The sequence below is a fragment of the Clarias gariepinus genome, chromosome 23 (assembly GCF_024256425.1).
Source record: "Clarias gariepinus isolate MV-2021 ecotype Netherlands chromosome 23, CGAR_prim_01v2, whole genome shotgun sequence".
NCBI lineage: Eukaryota > Metazoa > Chordata > Actinopteri > Siluriformes > Clariidae > Clarias > Clarias gariepinus.
This window is the reverse complement of record NC_071122.1, coordinates 4,748,069-4,773,296: the sequence shown is the minus strand read 5'-3', so window position 1 is coordinate 4,773,296 and position 25,228 is coordinate 4,748,069. Positions and strand designations below refer to the sequence as shown.

Here is a 25,228-nt window from a genome sequence, read left to right as displayed (position 1 = left end):
CACAGTGATGTGTGTTGACCCCTCTGTTGTGGAAATTGTCGGACTTGTTTGAATTGGACTTTCTGATGCTGTAATTGCTTCTGTTGTTGGAAATGAAGTAGGTTGTACTTCTGTGGAAGACGATCCCGGAGATTCCTGACTTGTTCCTACTGCCACTTCTGAAGTTTCAGTGGGTTGTCTAGTTATGTCTGTTGTTGTGTCTTCATTATTAATTGAAGTGGCAGTTGCTTCAGAGATAAAAGTTGTTAGTGTGTGTTCTGACTGGGTAGCTGATGATGAATGTGTGGCTTTAGATGAGGAAACCGGAGATATTTCTGTGGATGTTTCTGTTGTTGGAGGTGTTTCAGTTGTAAATTCTGTGAATGGTGGTAGTATTGTTGAGGAGTAGTCAGCGGTAGAAAATGAAGCTATGGTTTGATCTGTGGTTGGAAATGCTGATGCGTACTCTGAGGTCATGTCACTAGTTTCAGAAAAGATGGATGATGTTTCAGGAGATTTTGTTATGGATGATGTTAAATGGACATCTTCAGTAGAAGAGAACACAGTAATGTGTGTTGACCCCTCTGTTGTGGAAACTGTGGGACTCGTTTGGATTGGACTTTCTGATGTTGTAATTGCTTCTGTTAGTGGAAATGAAGTAGCTGGTACTTCTGTGGAAGACGATCCTGGAGACTCCCGACTTGTTCCTACTGCCACTTCTGAGGTTTCAGTGGGTTGTCTAGTTATGTCTGTTGTTGTGTCTTCATTATTGCTTGAAGTGGCAGTTGCTTCAGAGTTAAAAGTTGTTAGTGTGTGTTCTGACTGGGTAGCTGATGGTGAATGTGTGGCTTCAGATGAGGAAACCGGAGATATTTCTGTGGATGTTTCTGTTGTTGGAGGTGTTTCAGTTGTAAATTCTGTGAATGGTGGTAGTATTGTTGAGGAGTAGTCAGCGGTAGAAAATGAAGCTATGGTTTGATCTGTGGTTGGAAATGCTGATGCGTACTCTGAGGTCATGTCACTAGTTTCAGAAGAGATGGATGATGTTTCAGGAGATTTTGTTATGGATGATGTTAAATGGACATCTTCAGTTGAAGAGAACACAGTGATGTGTGTTGACCTCTCTGTTGTGGAAACTGTGGGACTCGTTTGGATTGGACTTTCTGATGCTGTAATTGCTTCTGTTGTTGGAAATGAAGTAGCTGGTACTTCTGTGGAAGACGATCCTGGAGACTCCCGACTTGTTCCTACTGCCACTTCTGAGGTTTCAGTGGGTTGTCTAGTTATGTCTGTTGTTGTGTCTTCATTATTGCTTGAAGCGGCAGTTGCTTCAGAGTTAAAAGTTGTTAATGTGTTTTCTGACTGGGTAGCTGATGGTGAATGTGTGGCTTTAGATGAGGAAACCGGAGATATTTCTGTGGATGTTTCTGTTGTTGGAGGTGTTTCAGTTGTAAGTTTTGTGAATGTTGGTAGTATTGTTGAGGAGTAGTCAGCGGTAGAAAATGAAGCTATGGTTTGATCTGTAGTTGGAAATGCTGATGCGTACTCTGAGGTCATGTCACTAGTTTCAGAAGAGATGGATGATGTTTCAGGAGATTTTGTTATGGATGATGTTAAATGGACATCTTCAGTTGAAGAGAACACAGTGATGTGTGTTGACCCCTCTGTTGTGGAAATTGTGGGACTCGATTGGATTGGACTTTCTGATGCTGTAATTGCTTCTGTTGTTGGAAATGAAGGAGGTTGTACTTCTGTGGAAGGTGATCCCGGAGATTCCTGACTTGTTCCTACTGCCACTTCTGAAGTTTCAGTGGGTTGTCTAGTTATGTCTGTTGTTGTGTCTTCATTATTCCTTGAAGTGGCAGTTGCTTCAGAGTTAAAAGTTGTTAATGTGTGTTCTGACTGGGTAGCTGATGGTGAATGTGTGGCTTCAGATGAGGAAACCGGAGATATTTCTGTGGATGTTTCTGTTGTTGGAGGTGTTTCAGTTGTAAATTCTGTGAATGTTGGTAGTATTGTTGAGGAGTAGTCAGCGGTAGAAAATGAAGCTATGGTTTGATCTGTGGTTGGAAATGCTGATGCGTACTCTGAGGTCATGTCACTAGTTTCAGAAGAGATAGATGATGTTTCAGGAGATTTTGTTATGGATGATGTTAAATGGACATCTTCAGTTGAAGAGAACACAGTGATGTGTGTTGACCTCTCTGTTGTGGAAACTGTGGGACTCGTTTGGATTGGACTTTCTGATGCTGTAATTGTTTCTGTTGTTGGAAATGAAGGAGGTTGTACTTCTGTGGAAGGTGATCCCGGAGATTCCTGACTTGTTCCTACTGCCACTTCTGAAGTTTCAGTGGGTTGTCTAGTTATGTCTGTTGTTGTGTCTTCATTATTCCTTGAAGTGGCAGTTGCTTCAGAGTTAAAAGTTGTTAATGTGTGTTCTGACTGGGTAGCTGATGGTGAATGTGTGGCTTCAGATGAGGAAACCGGAGATATTTCTGTGGATGTTTCTGTTGTTGGAGGTGTTTCAGTTGTAAATTCTGTGAATGTTGGTAGTATTGTTGAGGAGTAGTCAGCGGTAGAAAATGAAGCTATGGTTTGATCTGTGGTTGGAAATGCTGATGCGTACTCTGAGGTCATGTCACTAGTTTCAGAAGAGATAGATGATGTTTCAGGAGATTTTGTTATGGATGATGTTAAATGGACATCTTCAGTTGAAGAGAACACAGTGATGTGTGTTGACCTCTCTGTTGTGGAAACTGTGGGACTCGTTTGGATTGGACTTTCTGATGCTGTAATTGTTTCTGTTGTTGGAAATGAAGTAGCTGGTACTTCTGTGGAAGACGATCCTGGAGATTCCTGACTTGTTCCTACTGCCACTTCTGAGGTTTCAGTGGGTTGTCTAGTTATGTCTGTTGTTGTGTCTTCATTATTGCTTGAAGTGGCAGTTGCTTCAGAGTTAAAACTTGTTAATGTGTGTTCTGACTGGGTAGCTGATGGTGAATGTGTGGCTTCAGATGAGGAAACCGGAGATATTTCTGTGGATGTTTCTGTTGTTGGAAGTGTTTCAGTTGTAAATTCTGTGAATGTTGGTAGTATTGTGGAGGAGTAGTCAGCGGTAGAAAATGAAGCTATGGTTTGATCTGTGGTTGGAAATGCTGATGCGTACTCTGAGGTCATGTCACTAGTTTCAGAAGAGATGGATGATGTTTCAGGAGATTTTGTTATGGATGATGTTAAATGGACATCTTCAGTTGAAGAGAACACAGTGATGTGTGTTGACCTCTCTGTTGTGGAAACTGTGGGACTCGTTTGGATTGGACTTTCTGATGCTGTAATTGTTTCTGTTGTTGGAAATGAAGTAGCTGGTACTTCTGTGGAAGACGATCCTGGAGATTCCTGACTTGTTCCTACTGCCACTTCTGAGGTTTCAGTGGGTTGTCTAGTTATGTCTGTTGTTGTGTCTTCATTATTGCTTGAAGTGGCAGTTGCTTCAGAGTTAAAAGTTGTTAATGTGTGTTCTGACTGGGTAGCTGATGGTGAATGTGTGGCTTCAGATGAGGAAACCGGAGATATTTCTGTGGATGTTTCTGTTGTTGGAGGTGTTTTAGTTGTAAACTCTGTGAATGTTGGTAGTATTGTTGAGGAGTAGTCAGCGGTAGAAAATGAAGCTATGGTTTGATCTGTGGTTGGAAATGCTGATGCGTACTCTGAGGTCATGTCACTAGTTTCAGAAGAGATGGATGATGTTTCGTGAGATATTGTTATGGATGATGTTAAATGGACATCTTCAGTAGAAGAGAACACAGTAATGTGTGTTGACCCCTCTGTTGTGGAAACTGTGGGACTCGTTTGGATTGGACTTTCTGATGTTGTAATTGTTTCTGTTGTTGGAAATGAAGTAGCTGGTACGTCTGTGGAAGACGATCCTGGAGATTCCTGACTTGTTCCTACTGATACTTCTGAGGTTTCAGTGGGTTGTCTAGTTATGTCTGTTGTTGTGTCTTCATTATTGCTTGAAGTGGCAGTTGCTTCAGAGTTAAAAGTTGTTAATGTGTGTTCTGACTGGGTAGCTGATGGTGAATGTGTGGCTTCAGATGAGGAAACCGGAGATATTTCTGTGGATGTTTCTGTTGTTGGAGGTGTTTCAGTTGTAAATTCTGTGAATGGTGGTAGTATTGTTGAGGAGTAGTCAGTGGTAGAAAATGAAGCTATGGTTTGATCTGTGGTTGGAAATGCTGATGCGTACTCTGAGGTCATGTTACTAGTTTCAGAAGAGATAGATGATGTTTCAGGAGATTTTGTTATGGATGATGTTAAATTGACATCTTCAGTAGAAGAGACCCCAGTAATGTGTGTTGACCCCTCTGTTGTGGAAACTGTGGGACTTGTTTGGATTGGACTTTCTGATGTTGTAATTGCTTCTGTTGTTGGAAATGAAGTAGCTGGTACTTCTGTGGAAGACGATCCTGGAGATTCCTGACTTGTTCCTACTGCCACTTCTGAGGTTTCAGTGGGTTGTCTAGTTATGTCTGTTGTTGTGTCTCCATTATTGCTTGAAGTGGCAGTTGCTTCAGAGTTAAAAGTTGTTAATGTGTTTTCTGACTGGGTAGCTGATGGTGAATGTGTGGCTTCAGATGAGGAAACCAGAGATATTTCTGTGGATGTTTCTGTTGTTGGAGGTGTTTCAGTTGTAAATTCTGTGAATGTTGGTAGTATTGTTGAGGAGTAGTCAGCGGTAGAAAATGAAGCTATGGTGTGATCAGTGGTTGGAAATGCTGATGCGTACTCTGAGGTCATGTCACTAGTTTCAGAAGAGATGGATGATGTTTCGTGAGATTTTGTTATGGATGATGTTAAATGGACATCTTCAGTAGAAGAGAACACAGTAATGTGTGTTGACCCCTCTGTTGTGGAAACTGTGGGACTCGTTTGGATTGGACTTTCTGATGTTGTAATTGTTTCTGTTGTTGGAAATGAAGTAGCTGGTACGTCTGTGGAAGACGATCCTGGAGATTCCTGACTTGTTCCTACTGATACTTCTGAGGTTTCAGTGGGTTGTCTAGTTATGTCTGTTGTTGTGTCTTCATTATTGCTTGAAGTGGCAGTTGCTTCAGAGTTAAAAGTTGTTAATGTGTGTTCTGACTGGGTAGCTGATGGTGAATGTGTGGCTTCAGATGAGGAAACCGGAGATATTTCTGTGGATGTTTCTGTTGTTGGAGGTGTTTCAGTTGTAAATTCTGTGAATGGTGGTAGTATTGTTGAGGATAAGTCAGCGGTAGAAAATGAAGCTATGGTTTGATCTGTGGTTGGAAATGCTGATGCGTACTCTGAGGTCATGTTACTAGTTTCAGAAGAGATAGATGATGTTTCAGGAGATTTTGTTATGGATGATGTTAAATGGACATCTTCAGTAGAAGAGAACCCAGTAATGTGTGTTGACCCCTCTGTTGTGGAAACTGTGGGACTCGTTTGGATTGGACTTTCTGATGTTGTAATTGCTTCTGTTCTTGGAAATGAAGTAGCTGGTACTTCTGTGGAAGACGATCCTGGAGATTCCTGACTTGTTCCTACTGCCACTTCTGAGGTTTCAGTGGGTTGTCTAGTTATGTCTGTTGTTGTGTCTCCATCATTGCTTGAAGTGGCAGTTGCTTCAGAGTTAAAAGTTGTTAATGTGTGTTCTGACTGGGTAGCTGATGGTGAATGTGTGGCTTCAGATGAGGAAACCGGAGATATTTCTGTGGATGTTTCTGTTGTTGGAGGTGTTTCAGTTGTAAATTCTGTGAATGTTGGTAGTATTGTTGAGGAGTAGTCAGCGGTAGAAAATGAAGCTATGGTTTGATCTGTGGTTGGAAATGCTGATGCGTACTCTGAGGTCATGTCACTAGTTTCAGAAGAGATGGATGATGTTTCAGGAGATTTTGTTATGGATGATGTTAAATGGACATCTTCAGTTGAAGAGAACACAGTGATGTGTGTTGACCCCTCTGTTGTGGAAACTGTGGGACTCGTTTGGATTGGACTTTCTGATGCTGTAATTGCTTCTGTTGTTGGAAATGAAGTAGGTTGTACTTCTGTGGAAGACGATCCTGGAGATTCCTGACTTGTTCCTACTGCCACTTCTGAAGTTTCAGTGGGTTGTCTAGTTATGTCTGTTGTTGTGTCTTCATTATTGCTTGAAGTGGCAGTTGCTTCAGAGATAAAAGTTGTTAGTGTGTGTTCTGACTGGGTAGCTGATGGTGAATGTGTAGCTTCAGATGAGGAAACCGGAGATATTTCTGTGGATGTTTCTGTTGTTGGAGGTGTTTCAGTTGTAAATTCTGTAAATGGTGGTAGTATTGTTGAGGAGTAGTCAACGGTAGAAAATGAAGCTATGGTTTGATCTGTGGTTGGAAATGCTGATGCGTACTCTGGAGTCATGTCACTAGTTTCAGAAGAGATAGATGATGTTTCAGGAGATTTTGTTATGGATGATGTTAAATTGACATCTTCAGTAGAAGAGACCCCAGTAATGTGTGTTGACCCCTCTGTTGTGGAAACTGTGGGACTTGTTTGGATTGGACTTTCTGATGTTGTAATTGCTTCTGTTGTTGGAAATGAAGTAGCTGGTACTTCTGTGGAAGACGATCCTGAAGATTCCTGACTTGTTCCTACTGCCACTTCTGAGGTTTCAGTGGGTTGTCTAGTTATGTCTGTTGTTGTGTCTCCATTATTGCTTGAAGTGGCAGTTGCTTCAGAGTTAAAAGTTGTTAATGTGTTTTCTGACTGGGTAGCTGATGGTGAATGTGTGGCTTCAGATGAGGAAACCGGAGATATTTCTGTGGATGTTTCTGTTGTTGGAGGTGTTTCAGTTGTAAATTCTGTAAATGGTGGTAGTATTGTTGAGGAGTAGTCAACGGTAGAAAATGAAGCTATGGTTTGATCTGTAGTTGGAAATGCTGATGCGTACTCTGAGGTCATGTCACTAGTTTCAGAAGAGATGGATGATGTTTCAGGAGATTTTGTTATGGATGATGTTAAATGGACATCTTCAGTTGAAGAGAACACAGTGATGTGTGTTGACCCCTCTGTTGTGGAAATTGTGGGACTCGATTGGATTGGACTTTCTGATGCTGTAATTGCTTCTGTTGTTGGAAATGAAGGAGGTTGTACTTCTGTGGAAGGTGATCCCGGAGATTCCTGACTTGTTCCTACTGCCACTTCTGAAGTTTCAGTGGGTTGTCTAGTTATGTCTGTTGTTGTGTCTTCATTATTCCTTGAAGTGGCAGTTGCTTCAGAGTTAAAAGTTGTTAATGTGTGTTCTGACTGGGTAGCTGATGGTGAATGTGTGGCTTCAGATGAGGAAACCGGAGATATTTCTGTGGATGTTTCTGTTGTTGGAGGTGTTTCAGTTGTAAATTCTGTGAATGTTGGTAGTATTGTTGAGGAGTAGTCAGCGGTAGAAAATGAAGCTATGGTTTGATCTGTGGTTGGAAATGCTGATGCGTACTCTGAGGTCATGTCACTAGTTTCAGAAGAGATAGATGATGTTTCAGGAGATTTTGTTATGGATGATGTTAAATGGACATCTTCAGTTGAAGAGAACACAGTGATGTGTGTTGACCTCTCTGTTGTGGAAACTGTGGGACTCGTTTGGATTGGACTTTCTGATGCTGTAATTGTTTCTGTTGTTGGAAATGAAGGAGGTTGTACTTCTGTGGAAGGTGATCCCGGAGATTCCTGACTTGTTCCTACTGCCACTTCTGAAGTTTCAGTGGGTTGTCTAGTTATGTCTGTTGTTGTGTCTTCATTATTCCTTGAAGTGGCAGTTGCTTCAGAGTTAAAAGTTGTTAATGTGTGTTCTGACTGGGTAGCTGATGGTGAATGTGTGGCTTCAGATGAGGAAACCGGAGATATTTCTGTGGATGTTTCTGTTGTTGGAGGTGTTTCAGTTGTAAATTCTGTGAATGTTGGTAGTATTGTTGAGGAGTAGTCAGCGGTAGAAAATGAAGCTATGGTTTGATCTGTGGTTGGAAATGCTGATGCGTACTCTGAGGTCATGTCACTAGTTTCAGAAGAGATAGATGATGTTTCAGGAGATTTTGTTATGGATGATGTTAAATGGACATCTTCAGTTGAAGAGAACACAGTGATGTGTGTTGACCTCTCTGTTGTGGAAACTGTGGGACTCGTTTGGATTGGACTTTCTGATGCTGTAATTGTTTCTGTTGTTGGAAATGAAGTAGCTGGTACTTCTGTGGAAGACGATCCTGGAGATTCCTGACTTGTTCCTACTGCCACTTCTGAGGTTTCAGTGGGTTGTCTAGTTATGTCTGTTGTTGTGTCTTCATTATTGCTTGAAGTGGCAGTTGCTTCAGAGTTAAAACTTGTTAATGTGTGTTCTGACTGGGTAGCTGATGGTGAATGTGTGGCTTCAGATGAGGAAACCGGAGATATTTCTGTGGATGTTTCTGTTGTTGGAAGTGTTTCAGTTGTAAATTCTGTGAATGTTGGTAGTATTGTGGAGGAGTAGTCAGCGGTAGAAAATGAAGCTATGGTTTGATCTGTGGTTGGAAATGCTGATGCGTACTCTGAGGTCATGTCACTAGTTTCAGAAGAGATGGATGATGTTTCAGGAGATTTTGTTATGGATGATGTTAAATGGACATCTTCAGTTGAAGAGAACACAGTGATGTGTGTTGACCTCTCTGTTGTGGAAACTGTGGGACTCGTTTGGATTGGACTTTCTGATGCTGTAATTGTTTCTGTTGTTGGAAATGAAGTAGCTGGTACTTCTGTGGAAGACGATCCTGGAGATTCCTGACTTGTTCCTACTGCCACTTCTGAGGTTTCAGTGGGTTGTCTAGTTATGTCTGTTGTTGTGTCTTCATTATTGCTTGAAGTGGCAGTTGCTTCAGAGTTAAAAGTTGTTAATGTGTGTTCTGACTGGGTAGCTGATGGTGAATGTGTGGCTTCAGATGAGGAAACCGGAGATATTTCTGTGGATGTTTCTGTTGTTGGAGGTGTTTTAGTTGTAAACTCTGTGAATGTTGGTAGTATTGTTGAGGAGTAGTCAGCGGTAGAAAATGAAGCTATGGTTTGATCTGTGGTTGGAAATGCTGATGCGTACTCTGAGGTCATGTCACTAGTTTCAGAAGAGATGGATGATGTTTCGTGAGATATTGTTATGGATGATGTTAAATGGACATCTTCAGTAGAAGAGAACACAGTAATGTGTGTTGACCCCTCTGTTGTGGAAACTGTGGGACTCGTTTGGATTGGACTTTCTGATGTTGTAATTGTTTCTGTTGTTGGAAATGAAGTAGCTGGTACGTCTGTGGAAGACGATCCTGGAGATTCCTGACTTGTTCCTACTGATACTTCTGAGGTTTCAGTGGGTTGTCTAGTTATGTCTGTTGTTGTGTCTTCATTATTGCTTGAAGTGGCAGTTGCTTCAGAGTTAAAAGTTGTTAATGTGTGTTCTGACTGGGTAGCTGATGGTGAATGTGTGGCTTCAGATGAGGAAACCGGAGATATTTCTGTGGATGTTTCTGTTGTTGGAGGTGTTTCAGTTGTAAATTCTGTGAATGGTGGTAGTATTGTTGAGGAGTAGTCAGTGGTAGAAAATGAAGCTATGGTTTGATCTGTGGTTGGAAATGCTGATGCGTACTCTGAGGTCATGTTACTAGTTTCAGAAGAGATAGATGATGTTTCAGGAGATTTTGTTATGGATGATGTTAAATTGACATCTTCAGTAGAAGAGACCCCAGTAATGTGTGTTGACCCCTCTGTTGTGGAAACTGTGGGACTTGTTTGGATTGGACTTTCTGATGTTGTAATTGCTTCTGTTGTTGGAAATGAAGTAGCTGGTACTTCTGTGGAAGACGATCCTGGAGATTCCTGACTTGTTCCTACTGCCACTTCTGAGGTTTCAGTGGGTTGTCTAGTTATGTCTGTTGTTGTGTCTCCATTATTGCTTGAAGTGGCAGTTGCTTCAGAGTTAAAAGTTGTTAATGTGTTTTCTGACTGGGTAGCTGATGGTGAATGTGTGGCTTCAGATGAGGAAACCAGAGATATTTCTGTGGATGTTTCTGTTGTTGGAGGTGTTTCAGTTGTAAATTCTGTGAATGTTGGTAGTATTGTTGAGGAGTAGTCAGCGGTAGAAAATGAAGCTATGGTGTGATCAGTGGTTGGAAATGCTGATGCGTACTCTGAGGTCATGTCACTAGTTTCAGAAGAGATGGATGATGTTTCGTGAGATTTTGTTATGGATGATGTTAAATGGACATCTTCAGTAGAAGAGAACACAGTAATGTGTGTTGACCCCTCTGTTGTGGAAACTGTGGGACTCGTTTGGATTGGACTTTCTGATGTTGTAATTGTTTCTGTTGTTGGAAATGAAGTAGCTGGTACGTCTGTGGAAGACGATCCTGGAGATTCCTGACTTGTTCCTACTGATACTTCTGAGGTTTCAGTGGGTTGTCTAGTTATGTCTGTTGTTGTGTCTTCATTATTGCTTGAAGTGGCAGTTGCTTCAGAGTTAAAAGTTGTTAATGTGTGTTCTGACTGGGTAGCTGATGGTGAATGTGTGGCTTCAGATGAGGAAACCGGAGATATTTCTGTGGATGTTTCTGTTGTTGGAGGTGTTTCAGTTGTAAATTCTGTGAATGGTGGTAGTATTGTTGAGGATAAGTCAGCGGTAGAAAATGAAGCTATGGTTTGATCTGTGGTTGGAAATGCTGATGCGTACTCTGAGGTCATGTTACTAGTTTCAGAAGAGATAGATGATGTTTCAGGAGATTTTGTTATGGATGATGTTAAATGGACATCTTCAGTAGAAGAGAACCCAGTAATGTGTGTTGACCCCTCTGTTGTGGAAACTGTGGGACTCGTTTGGATTGGACTTTCTGATGTTGTAATTGCTTCTGTTCTTGGAAATGAAGTAGCTGGTACTTCTGTGGAAGACGATCCTGGAGATTCCTGACTTGTTCCTACTGCCACTTCTGAGGTTTCAGTGGGTTGTCTAGTTATGTCTGTTGTTGTGTCTCCATCATTGCTTGAAGTGGCAGTTGCTTCAGAGTTAAAAGTTGTTAATGTGTGTTCTGACTGGGTAGCTGATGGTGAATGTGTGGCTTCAGATGAGGAAACCGGAGATATTTCTGTGGATGTTTCTGTTGTTGGAGGTGTTTCAGTTGTAAATTCTGTGAATGTTGGTAGTATTGTTGAGGAGTAGTCAGCGGTAGAAAATGAAGCTATGGTTTGATCTGTGGTTGGAAATGCTGATGCGTACTCTGAGGTCATGTCACTAGTTTCAGAAGAGATGGATGATGTTTCAGGAGATTTTGTTATGGATGATGTTAAATGGACATCTTCAGTTGAAGAGAACACAGTGATGTGTGTTGACCCCTCTGTTGTGGAAACTGTGGGACTCGTTTGGATTGGACTTTCTGATGCTGTAATTGCTTCTGTTGTTGGAAATGAAGTAGGTTGTACTTCTGTGGAAGACGATCCTGGAGATTCCTGACTTGTTCCTACTGCCACTTCTGAAGTTTCAGTGGGTTGTCTAGTTATGTCTGTTGTTGTGTCTTCATTATTGCTTGAAGTGGCAGTTGCTTCAGAGATAAAAGTTGTTAGTGTGTGTTCTGACTGGGTAGCTGATGGTGAATGTGTAGCTTCAGATGAGGAAACCGGAGATATTTCTGTGGATGTTTCTGTTGTTGGAGGTGTTTCAGTTGTAAATTCTGTAAATGGTGGTAGTATTGTTGAGGAGTAGTCAACGGTAGAAAATGAAGCTATGGTTTGATCTGTGGTTGGAAATGCTGATGCGTACTCTGGAGTCATGTCACTAGTTTCAGAAGAGATAGATGATGTTTCAGGAGATTTTGTTATGGATGATGTTAAATTGACATCTTCAGTAGAAGAGACCCCAGTAATGTGTGTTGACCCCTCTGTTGTGGAAACTGTGGGACTTGTTTGGATTGGACTTTCTGATGTTGTAATTGCTTCTGTTGTTGGAAATGAAGTAGCTGGTACTTCTGTGGAAGACGATCCTGAAGATTCCTGACTTGTTCCTACTGCCACTTCTGAGGTTTCAGTGGGTTGTCTAGTTATGTCTGTTGTTGTGTCTCCATTATTGCTTGAAGTGGCAGTTGCTTCAGAGTTAAAAGTTGTTAATGTGTTTTCTGACTGGGTAGCTGATGGTGAATGTGTGGCTTCAGATGAGGAAACCGGAGATATTTCTGTGGATGTTTCTGTTGTTGGAGGTGTTTCAGTTGTAAATTCTGTGAATGTTGGTAGTATTGTTGAAGAGTAGTCAGCGGTAGAAAATGAAGCTATGGTGTGATCAGTGGTTGGAAATGCTGATGCGTACTCTGAGGTCATGTCACTAGTTTCAGAAGAGATGGATGATGTTTCGTGAGATTTTGTTATGGATGATGTTAAATGGACATCTTCAGTAGAAGAGAACACAGTAATGTGTGTTGACCCCTCTGTTGTGGAAACTGTGGGACTCGTTTGGATTGGACTTTCTGATGCTGTAATTGTTTCTGTTGTTGGAAATGAAGGAGGTTGTACTTCTGTGGAAGGTGATCCCGGAGATTCCTGACTTGTTCCTACTGCCACTTCTGAAGTTTCAGTGGGTTGTCTAGTTATGTCTGTTGTTGTGTCTTCATTATTCCTTGAAGTGGCAGTTGCTTCAGAGTTAAAAGTTGTTAATGTGTGTTCTGACTGGGTAGCTGATGGTGAATGTGTGGCTTCAGATGAGGAAACCGGAGATATTTCTGTGGATGTTTCTGTTGTTGGAGGTGTTTCAGTTGTAAATTCTGTGAATGTTGGTAGTATTGTTGAGGAGTAGTCAGCGGTAGAAAATGAAGCTATGGTTTGATCTGTGGTTGGAAATGCTGATGCGTACTCTGAGGTCATGTCACTAGTTTCAGAAGAGATAGATGATGTTTCAGGAGATTTTGTTATGGATGATGTTAAATGGACATCTTCAGTTGAAGAGAACACAGTGATGTGTGTTGACCTCTCTGTTGTGGAAACTGTGGGACTCGTTTGGATTGGACTTTCTGATGCTGTAATTGTTTCTGTTGTTGGAAATGAAGTAGCTGGTACTTCTGTGGAAGACGATCCTGGAGATTCCTGACTTGTTCCTACTGCCACTTCTGAGGTTTCAGTGGGTTGTCTAGTTATGTCTGTTGTTGTGTCTTCATTATTGCTTGAAGTGGCAGTTGCTTCAGAGTTAAAAGTTGTTAATGTGTGTTCTGACTGGGTAGCTGATGGTGAATGTGTGGCTTCAGATGAGGAAACCGGAGATATTTCTGTGGATGTTTCTGTTGTTGGAGGTGTTTTAGTTGTAAACTCTGTGAATGTTGGTAGTATTGTTGAGGAGTAGTCAGCGGTAGAAAATGAAGCTATGGTTTGATCTGTGGTTGGAAATGCTGATGCGTACTCTGAGGTCATGTCACTAGTTTCAGAAGAGATGGATGATGTTTCGTGAGATATTGTTATGGATGATGTTAAATGGACATCTTCAGTAGAAGAGAACACAGTAATGTGTGTTGACCCCTCTGTTGTGGAAACTGTGGGACTCGTTTGGATTGGACTTTCTGATGTTGTAATTGTTTCTGTTGTTGGAAATGAAGTAGCTGGTACGTCTGTGGAAGACGATCCTGGAGATTCCTGACTTGTTCCTACTGATACTTCTGAGGTTTCAGTGGGTTGTCTAGTTATGTCTGTTGTTGTGTCTTCATTATTGCTTGAAGTGGCAGTTGCTTCAGAGTTAAAAGTTGTTAATGTGTGTTCTGACTGGGTAGCTGATGGTGAATGTGTGGCTTCAGATGAGGAAACCGGAGATATTTCTGTGGATGTTTCTGTTGTTGGAGGTGTTTCAGTTGTAAATTCTGTGAATGGTGGTAGTATTGTTGAGGAGTAGTCAGTGGTAGAAAATGAAGCTATGGTTTGATCTGTGGTTGGAAATGCTGATGCGTACTCTGAGGTCATGTTACTAGTTTCAGAAGAGATAGATGATGTTTCAGGAGATTTTGTTATGGATGATGTTAAATTGACATCTTCAGTAGAAGAGACCCCAGTAATGTGTGTTGACCCCTCTGTTGTGGAAACTGTGGGACTTGTTTGGATTGGACTTTCTGATGTTGTAATTGCTTCTGTTGTTGGAAATGAAGTAGCTGGTACTTCTGTGGAAGACGATCCTGGAGATTCCTGACTTGTTCCTACTGCCACTTCTGAGGTTTCAGTGGGTTGTCTAGTTATGTCTGTTGTTGTGTCTCCATTATTGCTTGAAGTGGCAGTTGCTTCAGAGTTAAAAGTTGTTAATGTGTTTTCTGACTGGGTAGCTGATGGTGAATGTGTGGCTTCAGATGAGGAAACCAGAGATATTTCTGTGGATGTTTCTGTTGTTGGAGGTGTTTCAGTTGTAAATTCTGTGAATGTTGGTAGTATTGTTGAGGAGTAGTCAGCGGTAGAAAATGAAGCTATGGTGTGATCAGTGGTTGGAAATGCTGATGCGTACTCTGAGGTCATGTCACTAGTTTCAGAAGAGATGGATGATGTTTCGTGAGATTTTGTTATGGATGATGTTAAATGGACATCTTCAGTAGAAGAGAACACAGTAATGTGTGTTGACCCCTCTGTTGTGGAAACTGTGGGACTCGTTTGGATTGGACTTTCTGATGTTGTAATTGTTTCTGTTGTTGGAAATGAAGTAGCTGGTACGTCTGTGGAAGACGATCCTGGAGATTCCTGACTTGTTCCTACTGATACTTCTGAGGTTTCAGTGGGTTGTCTAGTTATGTCTGTTGTTGTGTCTTCATTATTGCTTGAAGTGGCAGTTGCTTCAAAGTTAAAAGTTGTTAATGTGTGTTCTGACTGGGTAGCTGATGGTGAATGTGTGGCTTCAGATGAGGAAACCGGAGATATTTCTGTGGATGTTTCTGTTGTTGGAGGTGTTTCAGTTGTAAATTCTGTGAATGGTGGTAGTATTGTTGAGGAGTAGTCAGCGGTAGAAAATGAAGCTATGGTTTGATCTGTGGTTGGAAATGCTGATGCGTACTCTGAGGTCATGTTACTAGTTTCAGAAGAGATAGATGATGTTTCAGGAGATTTTGTTATGGATGATGTTAAATGGACATCTTCAGTAGAAGAGAACCCAGTAATGTGTGTTGACCCCTCTGTTGTGGAAACTGTGGGACTCGTTTGGATTGGACTTTCTGATGTTGTAATTGCTTCTGTTCTTGGAAATGAAGTAGCTGGTACTTCTGTGGAAGACGATCCTGGAGATTCCTGACTTGTTCCTACTGCCACTTCTGAGGTTTCAGTGGGTTGTCTAGTTATGTCTGTTGTTGTGTCTCCATCATTGCTTGAAGTGGCAGTTGCTTCAGAGTTAAAAGTTGTTAATGTGTGTTCTGACTGGGTAGCTGATGGTGAATGTGTGGCTTCAGATGAGGAAACCGGAGATATTTCTGTGGATGTTTCTGTTGTTGGAGGTGTTTCAGTTGTAAATTCTGTGAATGTTGGTAGTATTGTTGAGGAGTAGTCAGCGGTAGAAAATGAAGCTATGGTTTGATCTGTGGTTGGAAATGCTGATGCGTACTCTGAGGTCATGTCACTAGTTTCAGAAGAGATGGATGATGTTTCAGGAGATTTTGTTATGGATGATGTTAAATGGACATCTTCAGTTGAAGAGAACACAGTGATGTGTGTTGACCCCTCTGTTGTGGAAACTGTGGGACTCGTTTGGATTGGACTTTCTGATGCTGTAATTGCTTCTGTTGTTGGAAATGAAGTAGGTTGTACTTCTGTGGAAGACGATCCTGGAGATTCCTGACTTGTTCCTACTGCCACTTCTGAAGTTTCAGTGGGTTGTCTAGTTATGTCTGTTGTTGTGTCTTCATTATTGCTTGAAGTGGCAGTTGCTTCAGAGATAAAAGTTGTTAGTGTGTGTTCTGACTGGGTAGCTGATGGTGAATGTGTAGCTTCAGATGAGGAAACCGGAGATATTTCTGTGGATGTTTCTGTTGTTGGAGGTGTTTCAGTTGTAAATTCTGTAAATGGTGGTAGTATTGTTGAGGAGTAGTCAACGGTAGAAAATGAAGCTATGGTTTGATCTGTGGTTGGAAATGCTGATGCGTACTCTGGAGTCATGTCACTAGTTTCAGAAGAGATAGATGATGTTTCAGGAGATTTTGTTATGGATGATGTTAAATTGACATCTTCAGTAGAAGAGACCCCAGTAATGTGTGTTGACCCCTCTGTTGTGGAAACTGTGGGACTTGTTTGGATTGGACTTTCTGATGTTGTAATTGCTTCTGTTGTTGGAAATGAAGTAGCTGGTACTTCTGTGGAAGACGATCCTGAAGATTCCTGACTTGTTCCTACTGCCACTTCTGAGGTTTCCGTGGGTTGTCTAGTTATGTCTGTTGTTGTGTCTCCATTATTGCTTGAAGTGGCAGTTGCTTCAGAGTTAAAAGTTGTTAATGTGTTTTCTGACTGGGTAGCTGATGGTGAATGTGTGGCTTCAGATGAGGAAACCGGAGATATTTCTGTGGATGTTTCTGTTGTTGGAGGTGTTTCAGTTGTAAATTCTGTGAATGTTGGTAGTATTGTTGAAGAGTAGTCAGCGGTAGAAAATGAAGCTATGGTGTGATCAGTGGTTGGAAATGCTGATGCGTACTCTGAGGTCATGTCACTAGTTTCAGAAGAGATGGATGATGTTTCGTGAGATTTTGTTATGGATGATGTTAAATGGACATCTTCAGTAGAAGAGAACACAGTAATGTGTGTTGACCCCTCTGTTGTGGAAACTGTGGGACTCGTTTGGATTGGACTTTCTGATGTTGTAATTGTTTCTGTTGTTGGAAATGAAGTAGCTGGTACGTCTGTGGAAGACGATCTTGGAGATTCCTGACTTGTTCCTACTGATACTTCTGAGGTTTCAGTGGGTTGTCTAGTTATGTCTGTTGTTGTGTCTTCATTATTGCTTGAAGTGGCAGTTGCTTCAGAGTTAAAAGTTGTTAATGTGTGTTCTGACTGGGTAGCTGATGGTGAATGTGTGGCTTCAGATGAGGAAACCGGAGATATTTCTTTGGATGTTTCTGTTGTTGGAGGTGTTTCAGTTGTAATTTCTGTGAATGTTGGTAGTATTGTTGAGGAGTAGTCAGCGGTAGAAAATGAAGCTATGGTTTGATCTGTGGTTGAAAATGCTGATGCGTACTCTGAAGTCATGTCACTAGTTTCAGAAGAGATAGATGATGTTTCAGGAGATTTTGTTATGGATGATGTTAAATGGACATCTTCAGTAGAAGAGAACACAGTAATGTGTGTTGACCCCTCTGTTGTGGAAACTGTGGGACTTGTTTGGATTGGACTTTTTGATGTTGTAATTGCTTCTTTATTTGGAAATGAAGTAGCTGGTACTTTTGTGGAAGACGATCCTGGAGATTCCTGACTTGTTCCTACTGCCACTTCTGAGGTTTCAGTGGGTTGTCTAGTTATGTCTGTTGTTGTGTCTTCATTATTGCTTGAAGTGGCAGTTGCTTCAGAGATAAAAGTTGTTAGTGTGTGTTCTGACTGGGTAGCTGATGGTGAATGTGTGGCTTCAGATGAGGAAACCGGAGATATTTCTGTGGATGTTTCTGTTGTTGGAGGTGTTTCAGTTGTAAATTCTGTGAATGGTGGTAGTATTGTTGAGGAGTAGTCAGTGGTAGAAAATGAAGCTATGGTTTGATCTGTGGTTGGAAATGCTGATGCGTACTCTGAGGTCATGTTACTAGTTTCAGAAGAGATAGATGATGTTTCAGGAGATTTTGTTATGGATGATGTTAAATTGACATCTTCAGTAGAAGAGACCCCAGTAATGTGTGTTGACCCCTCTGTTGTGGAAACTGTGGGACTTGTTTGGATTGGACTTTCTGATGTTGTAATTGCTTCTGTTGTTGGAAATGAAGTAGCTGGTACTTCTGTGGAAGACGATCCTGGAGATTCCTGACTTGTTCCTACTGCCACTTCTGAGGTTTCAGTGGGTTGTCTAGTTATGTCTGTTGTTGTGTCTCCATTATTGCTTGAAGTGGCAGTTGCTTCAGAGTTAAAAGTTGTTAATGTGTTTTCTGACTGGGTAGCTGATGGTGAATGTGTGGCTTCAGATGAGGAAACCGGAGATATTTCTGTGGATGTTTCTGTTGTTGGAGGTGTTTCAGTTGTAAATTCTGTGAATGTTGGTAGTATTGTTGAGGAGTAGTCAGCGGTAGAAAATGAAGCTATGGTGTGATCAGTGGTTGGAAATGCTGATGCGTACTCTGAGGTCATGTCACTAGTTTCAGAAGAGATGGATGATGTTTCGTGAGATTTTGTTATGGATGATGTTAAATGGACATCTTCAGTAGAAGAGAACACAGTAATGTGTGTTGACCCCTCTGTTGTGGAAACTGTGGGACTCGTTTGGATTGGACTTTCTGATGTTGTAATTGTTTCTGTTGTTGGAAATGAAGTAGCTGGTACGTCTGTGGAAGACGATCCTGGAGATTCCTGACTTGTTCCTACTGATACTTCTGAGGTTTCAGTGGGTTGTCTAGTTATGTCTGTTGTTGTGTCTTCATTATTGCTTGAAGTGGCAGTTGCTTCAGAGTTAAAAGTTGTTAATGTGTGTTCTGACTGGGTAGCTGATGGTGAATGTGTGGCTTCAGATGAGGAAACCGGAGATATTTCTTTGGATGTTTCTGTTGTTGGAGGTGTTTCAGTTGTAAATTCTGTGAATGTTGGTAGTATTGTTGAGGAGTAGTCAGCGGTAGAAAATGAAGCTATGGTTTGATCTGTGGTTGAAAATGCTGATGCGTACTCTGAGGTCATGTCACTAGTTTCAGAAGAGATAGATGATGTTTCAGGAGATTTTGTTATGGATGATGTTAAATGGACATCTTCAGTAGAAGAGAACACAGTAATGTGTGTTGACCCCTCTGTTGTGGAAACTGTGGGACTTGTTTGGATTGGACTTTCTGATGTTGTAATTGCTTCTTTTGTTGGAAATGAAGTAGCTGGTACTTCTGTGGAAGACGATCCTGGAGATTCCTGACTTGTTCCTACTGCCACTTCTGAGGTTTCAGTGGGTTGTCTAGTTATGTCTGTTGTTGTGTCTTCATTATTGCTTGAAGTGGCAGTTGCTTCAGAGATAAAAGTTGTTAGTGTGTGTTCTGACTGGGTAGCTGATGGTGAATGTGTGGCTTCAGATGAGGAAACCGGAGATATTTCTGTGGATGTTTCTGTTGTTGGAGGTGTTTCAGTTGTAAATTCTGTGAATGGTGGTAGTATTGTTGAGGAGTAGTCAGCGGTAGAAAATGAAGCTATGGTTTGATCTGTGGTTGGAAATGCTGATGCGTACTCTGAGGTCATGTTACTAGTTTCAGAAGAGATAGATGATGTTTCAGGAGATTTTGTTATGGATGATGTTAAATGGACATCTTCAGTAGAAGAGAACCCAGTAATGTGTGTTGACCCCTCTGTTGTGGAAACTGTGGGACTCGTTTGGATTGGACTTTCTGATGTTGTAATTGCTTCTGTTCTTGGAAATGAAGTAGCTGGTACTTCTGTGGAAGACGATCCTGGAGATTCCTGACTTGTTCCTACTGCCACTTCTGAGGTTTCAGTGGGTTGTCTAGTTATGTCTGTTGTTGTGTCTTCATTATTGCTTGAAGTGGCAGTTGCTTCAGAGATAAAAGTTGTTAGTGTGTGTTCTGACTGGGTAGCTGATGGTGAATGTGTGGCTTTAGATAAGGAAACCGGAGATATTTCTGTGGATGTTTCTGTTGTTGGAGGTGTTTCAGTTGTAAATTCTGTAAATGGTGGTAGTATTGTTGAGGAGTAGTCAGCGGTAGAAAATGAAGCTATGGTTTGATCTGTGGTTGGAAATGCTGATGCGTACTCTGAGGTCATGTTACTAGTTTCAGAAGAGATAGATGATGTTTCAGGAGATTTTGTTATGGATGATGTTAAATGGACATCTTCAGTAGAAGAGAACCCAGTAATGTGTGTTGACCCCTCTGTTGTGGAAACTGTGGGACTCGTTTGGATTGGACTTTCTGATGTTGTAATTGCTTCTGTTCTTGGAAATGAAGTAGCTGGTACTTCTGTGGAAGACGATCCTGGAGATTCCTGACTTGTTCCTACTGCCACTTCTGAGGTTTCAGTAGGTTGTCTAGTTATGTCTGTTGTTGTGTCTTCATTATTGCTTGAAGTGGCAGTTGGTTCAGAGTTAAAAGTTGTTAATGTGTGTTCTGACTGGGTAGCTGATGGTGAATGTGTGGCTTCAGATGAGGAAACCAGAGATATTTCTGTGGATGTTTCTGTTGTTGGAGGTGTTTCAGTTGTAAATTCTGTGAATGTTGGTAGTATTGTTGAGGAGTAGTCAGCGGTAGAAAATAAAGCTATGGTTTGATCTGTGGTTGGAAATGCTGATGCGTACTCTGAGGTCATGTCACTAGTTTCAGAAGAGATGGATGATGTTTCAGGAGATTTTGTTATGGATGATGTTAAATGGACATCTTCAGTTGAAGAGAACACAGTGATGTGTGTTGACCCCTCTGTTGTGGAAACTGTGGGACTCGTTTGGATTGGACTTTCTGATGCTGTAATTGCTTCTGTTGTTGGAAATGAAGTAGCTGGTACTTCTGTGGAAGACGATCCTGGAGATTCCTGACTTGTTCCTACTGCCACTTCTGAGGTTTTAGTGGGTTGTCTAGTTATGTCTGTTGTTGTGTCTTCATTATTGCTTGAAGTGGCAGTTGCTTCAGAGTTAAAAGTTGTTAATGTGTGTTCTGACTGGGTAGCTGATGGTGAATGTGTGGCTTCAGATGAGGAAACTGGAGATATTTCTGTGGATGTTTCTGTTGTTGGAGGTGTTTCAGTTGTAAATTCTGTGAATGTTGGTAGTATTGTTGAGGAGTAGTCCGCGGTAGAAAATGAAGCTATGGTTTGATCTGTGGTTGGAATTGTTGATGCGTACTCTGAGGTCATGTCACTAGTTTCAGAAGAGATGGATGATGTTTCAGGAGATTTTGTTATGAATGATGTTAAATGGACATCTTCAGTTGAAGAGAACACAGTGATGTGTGTTGACCTCTCTGTTGTGGAAACTGTGGGACTCGTTTGGATTGGACTTTCTGATGCTGTAATTGCTTCTGTTGTTGGAAATGAAGTAGCTGGTACTTCTGTGGAAGACGATCCTGGAGATTCCTGACTTGTTCCTACTGCCACTTCTGAGGTTTCAGTGGGTTGTCTAGTTATGTCTGTTGTTGTGTCTCCATCATTGCTTGAAGTGGCAGTTGCTTCAGAGTTAAAAGTTGTTAATGTGTTTTCTGACTGGGTAGCTGATGGTGAATGTGTGGCTTTAGATGAGGAAACCGGAGATATTTCTGTGGATGTTTCTGTTGTTGGAGGTGTTTTAGTTGTAAATTCTGTGAATGTTGGTAGTATTGTTGAGGAGTAGTCAGCGGTAGAAAATGAAGCTATGGTGTGATCAGTGGTTGGAAATGCTGATGCGTACTCTGAGGTCATGTCACTAGTTTCAGAAGAGATGGAGGATGTTTCGTGAGATTTTGTTATGGATGATGTTAAATGGACATCTTCAGTAGAAGAGAACACAGTAATGTGTGTTGACCCCTCTGTTGTGGAAACTGTGGGACTCGTTTGGATTGGACTTTCTGATGTTGTAATTGTTTCTGTTGTTGGAAATGGAGTAGCTGGTACTTCTGTGGAAGACGATCCTGGAGATTCCTGACTTGTTCCTACTGATACTTCTGAGGTTTCAGTGGGTTGTCTAGTTATGTCTGTTGTTGTGTCTTCATTATTGCTTGAAGTGGCAGTTGCTTCAGAGTTAAAAGTTGTTAATGTGTGTTCTGACTGGGTAGCTGATGGTGAATGTGTGGCTTCAGATGAGGAAACCGGAGATATTTCTGTGGATGTTTCTGTTGTTGGAGGTGTTTTAGTTGTAAATTCTGTGAATGTTGGTAGTATTGTTGAGGAGTAGTCAGCGGTAGAAAATGAAGCTATGGTTTGATCTGTGGTTGGAAATGCTGATGCGTACTCTGAGGTCATGTCACTAGTTTCAGAAGAGATAGATGATGTTTCAGGAGATTTTGTTATGGATGATGTTAAATGGACATCTTCAGTAGAAGAGAACACAGTAATGTGTGTTGACCCCTCTGTTGTGGAAACTGTGGGACTCGTTTGGATTGGACTTTCTGATGTTGTAATTGCTTCTGTTGTTGGAAATGAAGTAGCTGGTACTTCTGTGGAAGAAGATCCTGGAGATTCCTGACTTGTTCCTACTGCCACTTCTGAGGTTTCAGTGGGTTGTCTAGTTATGTCTGTTGTTGTGTCTTCATTATTGCTTGAAGTGGCAGTTGCTTCAGAGTTAAAAGTTGTTAATGTGTGTTCTGACTGGGTAGCTGATGGTGAATGTGTGGCTTCAGATGAGGAAACCGGAGATATTTCTGTGGATGTTTCTGTTGTTGGAGGTGTTTCAGTTGTAAATTCTGTGAATGTTGGTAGTATTGTTGAGGAGTAGTCAGCGGTAGAAAATGAAGCTATGGTTTGATCTGTGGTTGGAAATGCTGATGCGTACTCTGAGGTCATGTCACTAGTTTCAGAAGAGATGGATGATGTTTTAGGAGATTTTGTTATGGATGATGTTGAATGGACATCTTCAGTAGAAGAGAACACAATAATGTGTGTTGACCCCTCTGCTGTAGAAACTGTGGGACTCGTTTGGATTGGACTTTCTGATGCTGTAATTGCTTCTGTTGTTGGAAATGAAGTAGCTGGTACTTCTGTGGAAGACGATCCTGGAGATTCCTGACTTGTTCCTACTGCCACTTCTGAGGTTTCAGTGGGTTGTCTAGTTATGTCTGTTGTTGTGTCTTCATTATTGCTTGAAGTGGCAGTTGCTTCAGAGTTAAAAGTTATTAATGTGTGTTCTGACTGGGTAGCTGATGGTGAATGTGTGGAACTTGTTTGGATTGTACTATCTGGAAACGGAAAAACACAGTCAGAATCCCTACTGCCTCAAATCACTTCTTAGTCTCGCACCCGTGATCCATTCTTCTGCTGTGATAGACTTTTGTCTCTTTCCTCTTAGCAGAATTGTTTCAATATTTTTAGCATCTTAATTGGATTTAATCCATAATTTGACTAGGCTACTCAAAAAAATTTTGCTTAATTTTGCTTTTTTGTGATATTTAGAGGTGGACATCGGTCGGTCGTTTAGATTAATTTCCTGCTGCACAGTGTGCTTGAGCTTAGGGTCACAAAATGATGGTCAGACATTCTCCTTCAGAATTTTCTGGTAGAGTGCAAAATTAATGGTTACTGGTTATCAACGCAGGCCTAGATCATCACACTAGTGATGGGAAGTTTGAATCATTTTAGTGACTTTGGCTATAGTTCCAGTAATGAAAATATTACAATGCAACCGAGGACATATTATAATAAACAGAATGAATAGCACACCTCTTATATCTTCCAGTCTGAGTCGTTCGATCTTTTAAATCTATTGCACTGCACAGTGTCTATGGGAATCACATGAAAACATGTGGCCAGGGGTAGCTCAGTGGTTAAGGAATTGGACTACGGTTCGGAAGATCCCAGGTTCAAACCCCACAACCACCAAGTTGCCACTGTTGGGCCCTTGAGCAAGGCCCTTAACCTCAACTGCTCACCTGTATAATGAGATAAAAAATGTAAGTCTCTGGATAAGAGCGTCTGCCAAATGCCCAAATGTAAAACAACCGACTCGGGACTTGAACCATTGAAACCGCTCAATTCTGTTTCCTGTGTACTGCACTGCATAGCGCCTATGGGAGTCACGTGACAAAAGAACGAACGACTCGGGACTTGAAGACTCTTTGAGAACCATTTAATTTTGTTTCCTGTGTACTGCACTGCATAGTGTCTATGTGAGTCACATGACAAAAGAACGAACGCCTCGGAGTAGAAGAGTCATTGAGAAAGAATCGCTCAATTCTGTTTCCTGTACATAACCTATGGGTTTTTGTGATGATTTGCGCATACATGCCCAGTAAAAAAATTAACAAATCACTCTCCTTCACTAACGTGAAGAACGAGTAAAGATTTGTTCAAAAAGACAACTCATCACTACATCATACTTCCACCACCATGTTTAACTATTGGTAGGACTGTTGGTTTATTTTTTGAAATGCATTGGTAGTTTTATGCCAGATGTAACATAATTTCCCAAAATCTTTTGTCTTATCAGTCCACAGAATATTGTTGTATAATCAAGAGATTTTTTGTCAGATGTGAGACTTTGTGTTAGTGCCCCTTTGTGTTCTTTTTGGTCAGCAGTGTCTTTGCCTTGCAATTCTCCCATGGATCATGAATACTGACCTTAAGTGTATGGCTCTGACCGTGGTTCACTGGTGTCCCAAAGCCTTAGAAATGTCTTGGTAACCCTTTCCAGACTGATACATATCAATTACTTTGTTTTTCATAAATTTCATTAAATTGTATTGTTTTTTTAAAATCTTTTTTGGCCTCCCTCACTTTGTCAGACATGTTCTATTTAAAAAATTCCAAAAATCACAGTTCATTAATGATTTAGCAGGAAAAGCAGGGTATTACTCCTTATAAATGAAATCACTACTTAAAAACTGCATTTTGTATCTGTGTTATCTTTGTGTAATATTACATTTTGTTTAATGATCTAAATCCTTTACGTATGGCAAGTATGGAAAAAAACTTAAAATGTAAATAAGTTTTCTTGGCAGTATAGGAACAAAACTGAATGAAATGGTGGCTTCTAGGATTATACACCACTAAAATTTAGATTTTTCCTTTAACAACAATCATACCTGCATTGCATTTTAAAATTTTGCTACATACGTCTACTGATAACATTTACAGTAACACATACAGCAGAAATGTCTTAAATTTAAAACCTTTGTGCTAAAATTGGGTCAGACTTACCCTGCATTGTCGCTGATGGTAACAAAAGGATTAAAGTCATCAGGATTGCAAGACGGAGTGTTATTTCATTTCTCCGAATTGCTTTTACAAATCTTCCTATTGCAATTAAACTGGCTTGTTCATGCCCATGAACAAACCAAACTGTTATCTCATTGAAGAGTTGTTTCTTTTTTTTCCTTGTGTGTACCATCCTGCTTCAGGATCTGGACACTTCTCTAGTCTGCCTGATAATGAAATGATGAGCATCGAGTTGTTGAGAAAGGTAAGAGTCACACCTTGAGTA

At 41.1% G+C, this 25,228-nt stretch overlaps 1 protein-coding gene across 1 annotated transcript; it reads right to left on the bottom strand.

Moving 5' to 3' along the window:
• Nucleotides 1-2,008: 2,008 nt before the first annotated feature.
• LOC128511724 (mucin-17-like) lies at nucleotides 2,009-24,952 on the bottom strand. Its single transcript, XM_053484704.1, has 11 exons — nucleotides 24,946-24,952; nucleotides 21,201-22,988; nucleotides 19,041-20,822; nucleotides 18,266-18,653; nucleotides 16,341-17,740; nucleotides 15,566-15,953; nucleotides 6,081-7,231; nucleotides 4,461-5,693; nucleotides 2,841-4,073; nucleotides 2,180-2,453; nucleotides 2,009-2,066 (listed from the first exon to the last, which is right to left on the bottom strand). Exons 1-11 carry the CDS (start codon nucleotides 24,950-24,952, stop codon nucleotides 2,009-2,011), a joined length of 9,702 nt encoding a protein of 3,233 aa, XP_053340679.1.
• Between the last annotated feature and the right edge of the window lie 276 nt (nucleotides 24,953-25,228).

What these genes read in the sequence shown, in the direction of transcription:
- LOC128511724 (XM_053484704.1), bottom strand. An exon ending in AGAAGTGGCAGTAGGAACAA is followed by an intron (nt 20,823 to 21,200) that starts GTCAGGAATCTC and finishes AAATATCTCCAG; the next exon opens with TTTCCTCATCTGAAGCCACA. An exon ending in AGAAGTGGCAGTAGGAACAA is followed by an intron (nt 5,694 to 6,080) that starts GTCAGGAATCTC and finishes CGGTTTCCTCAT; the next exon opens with CTGAAGCCACACATTCACCA.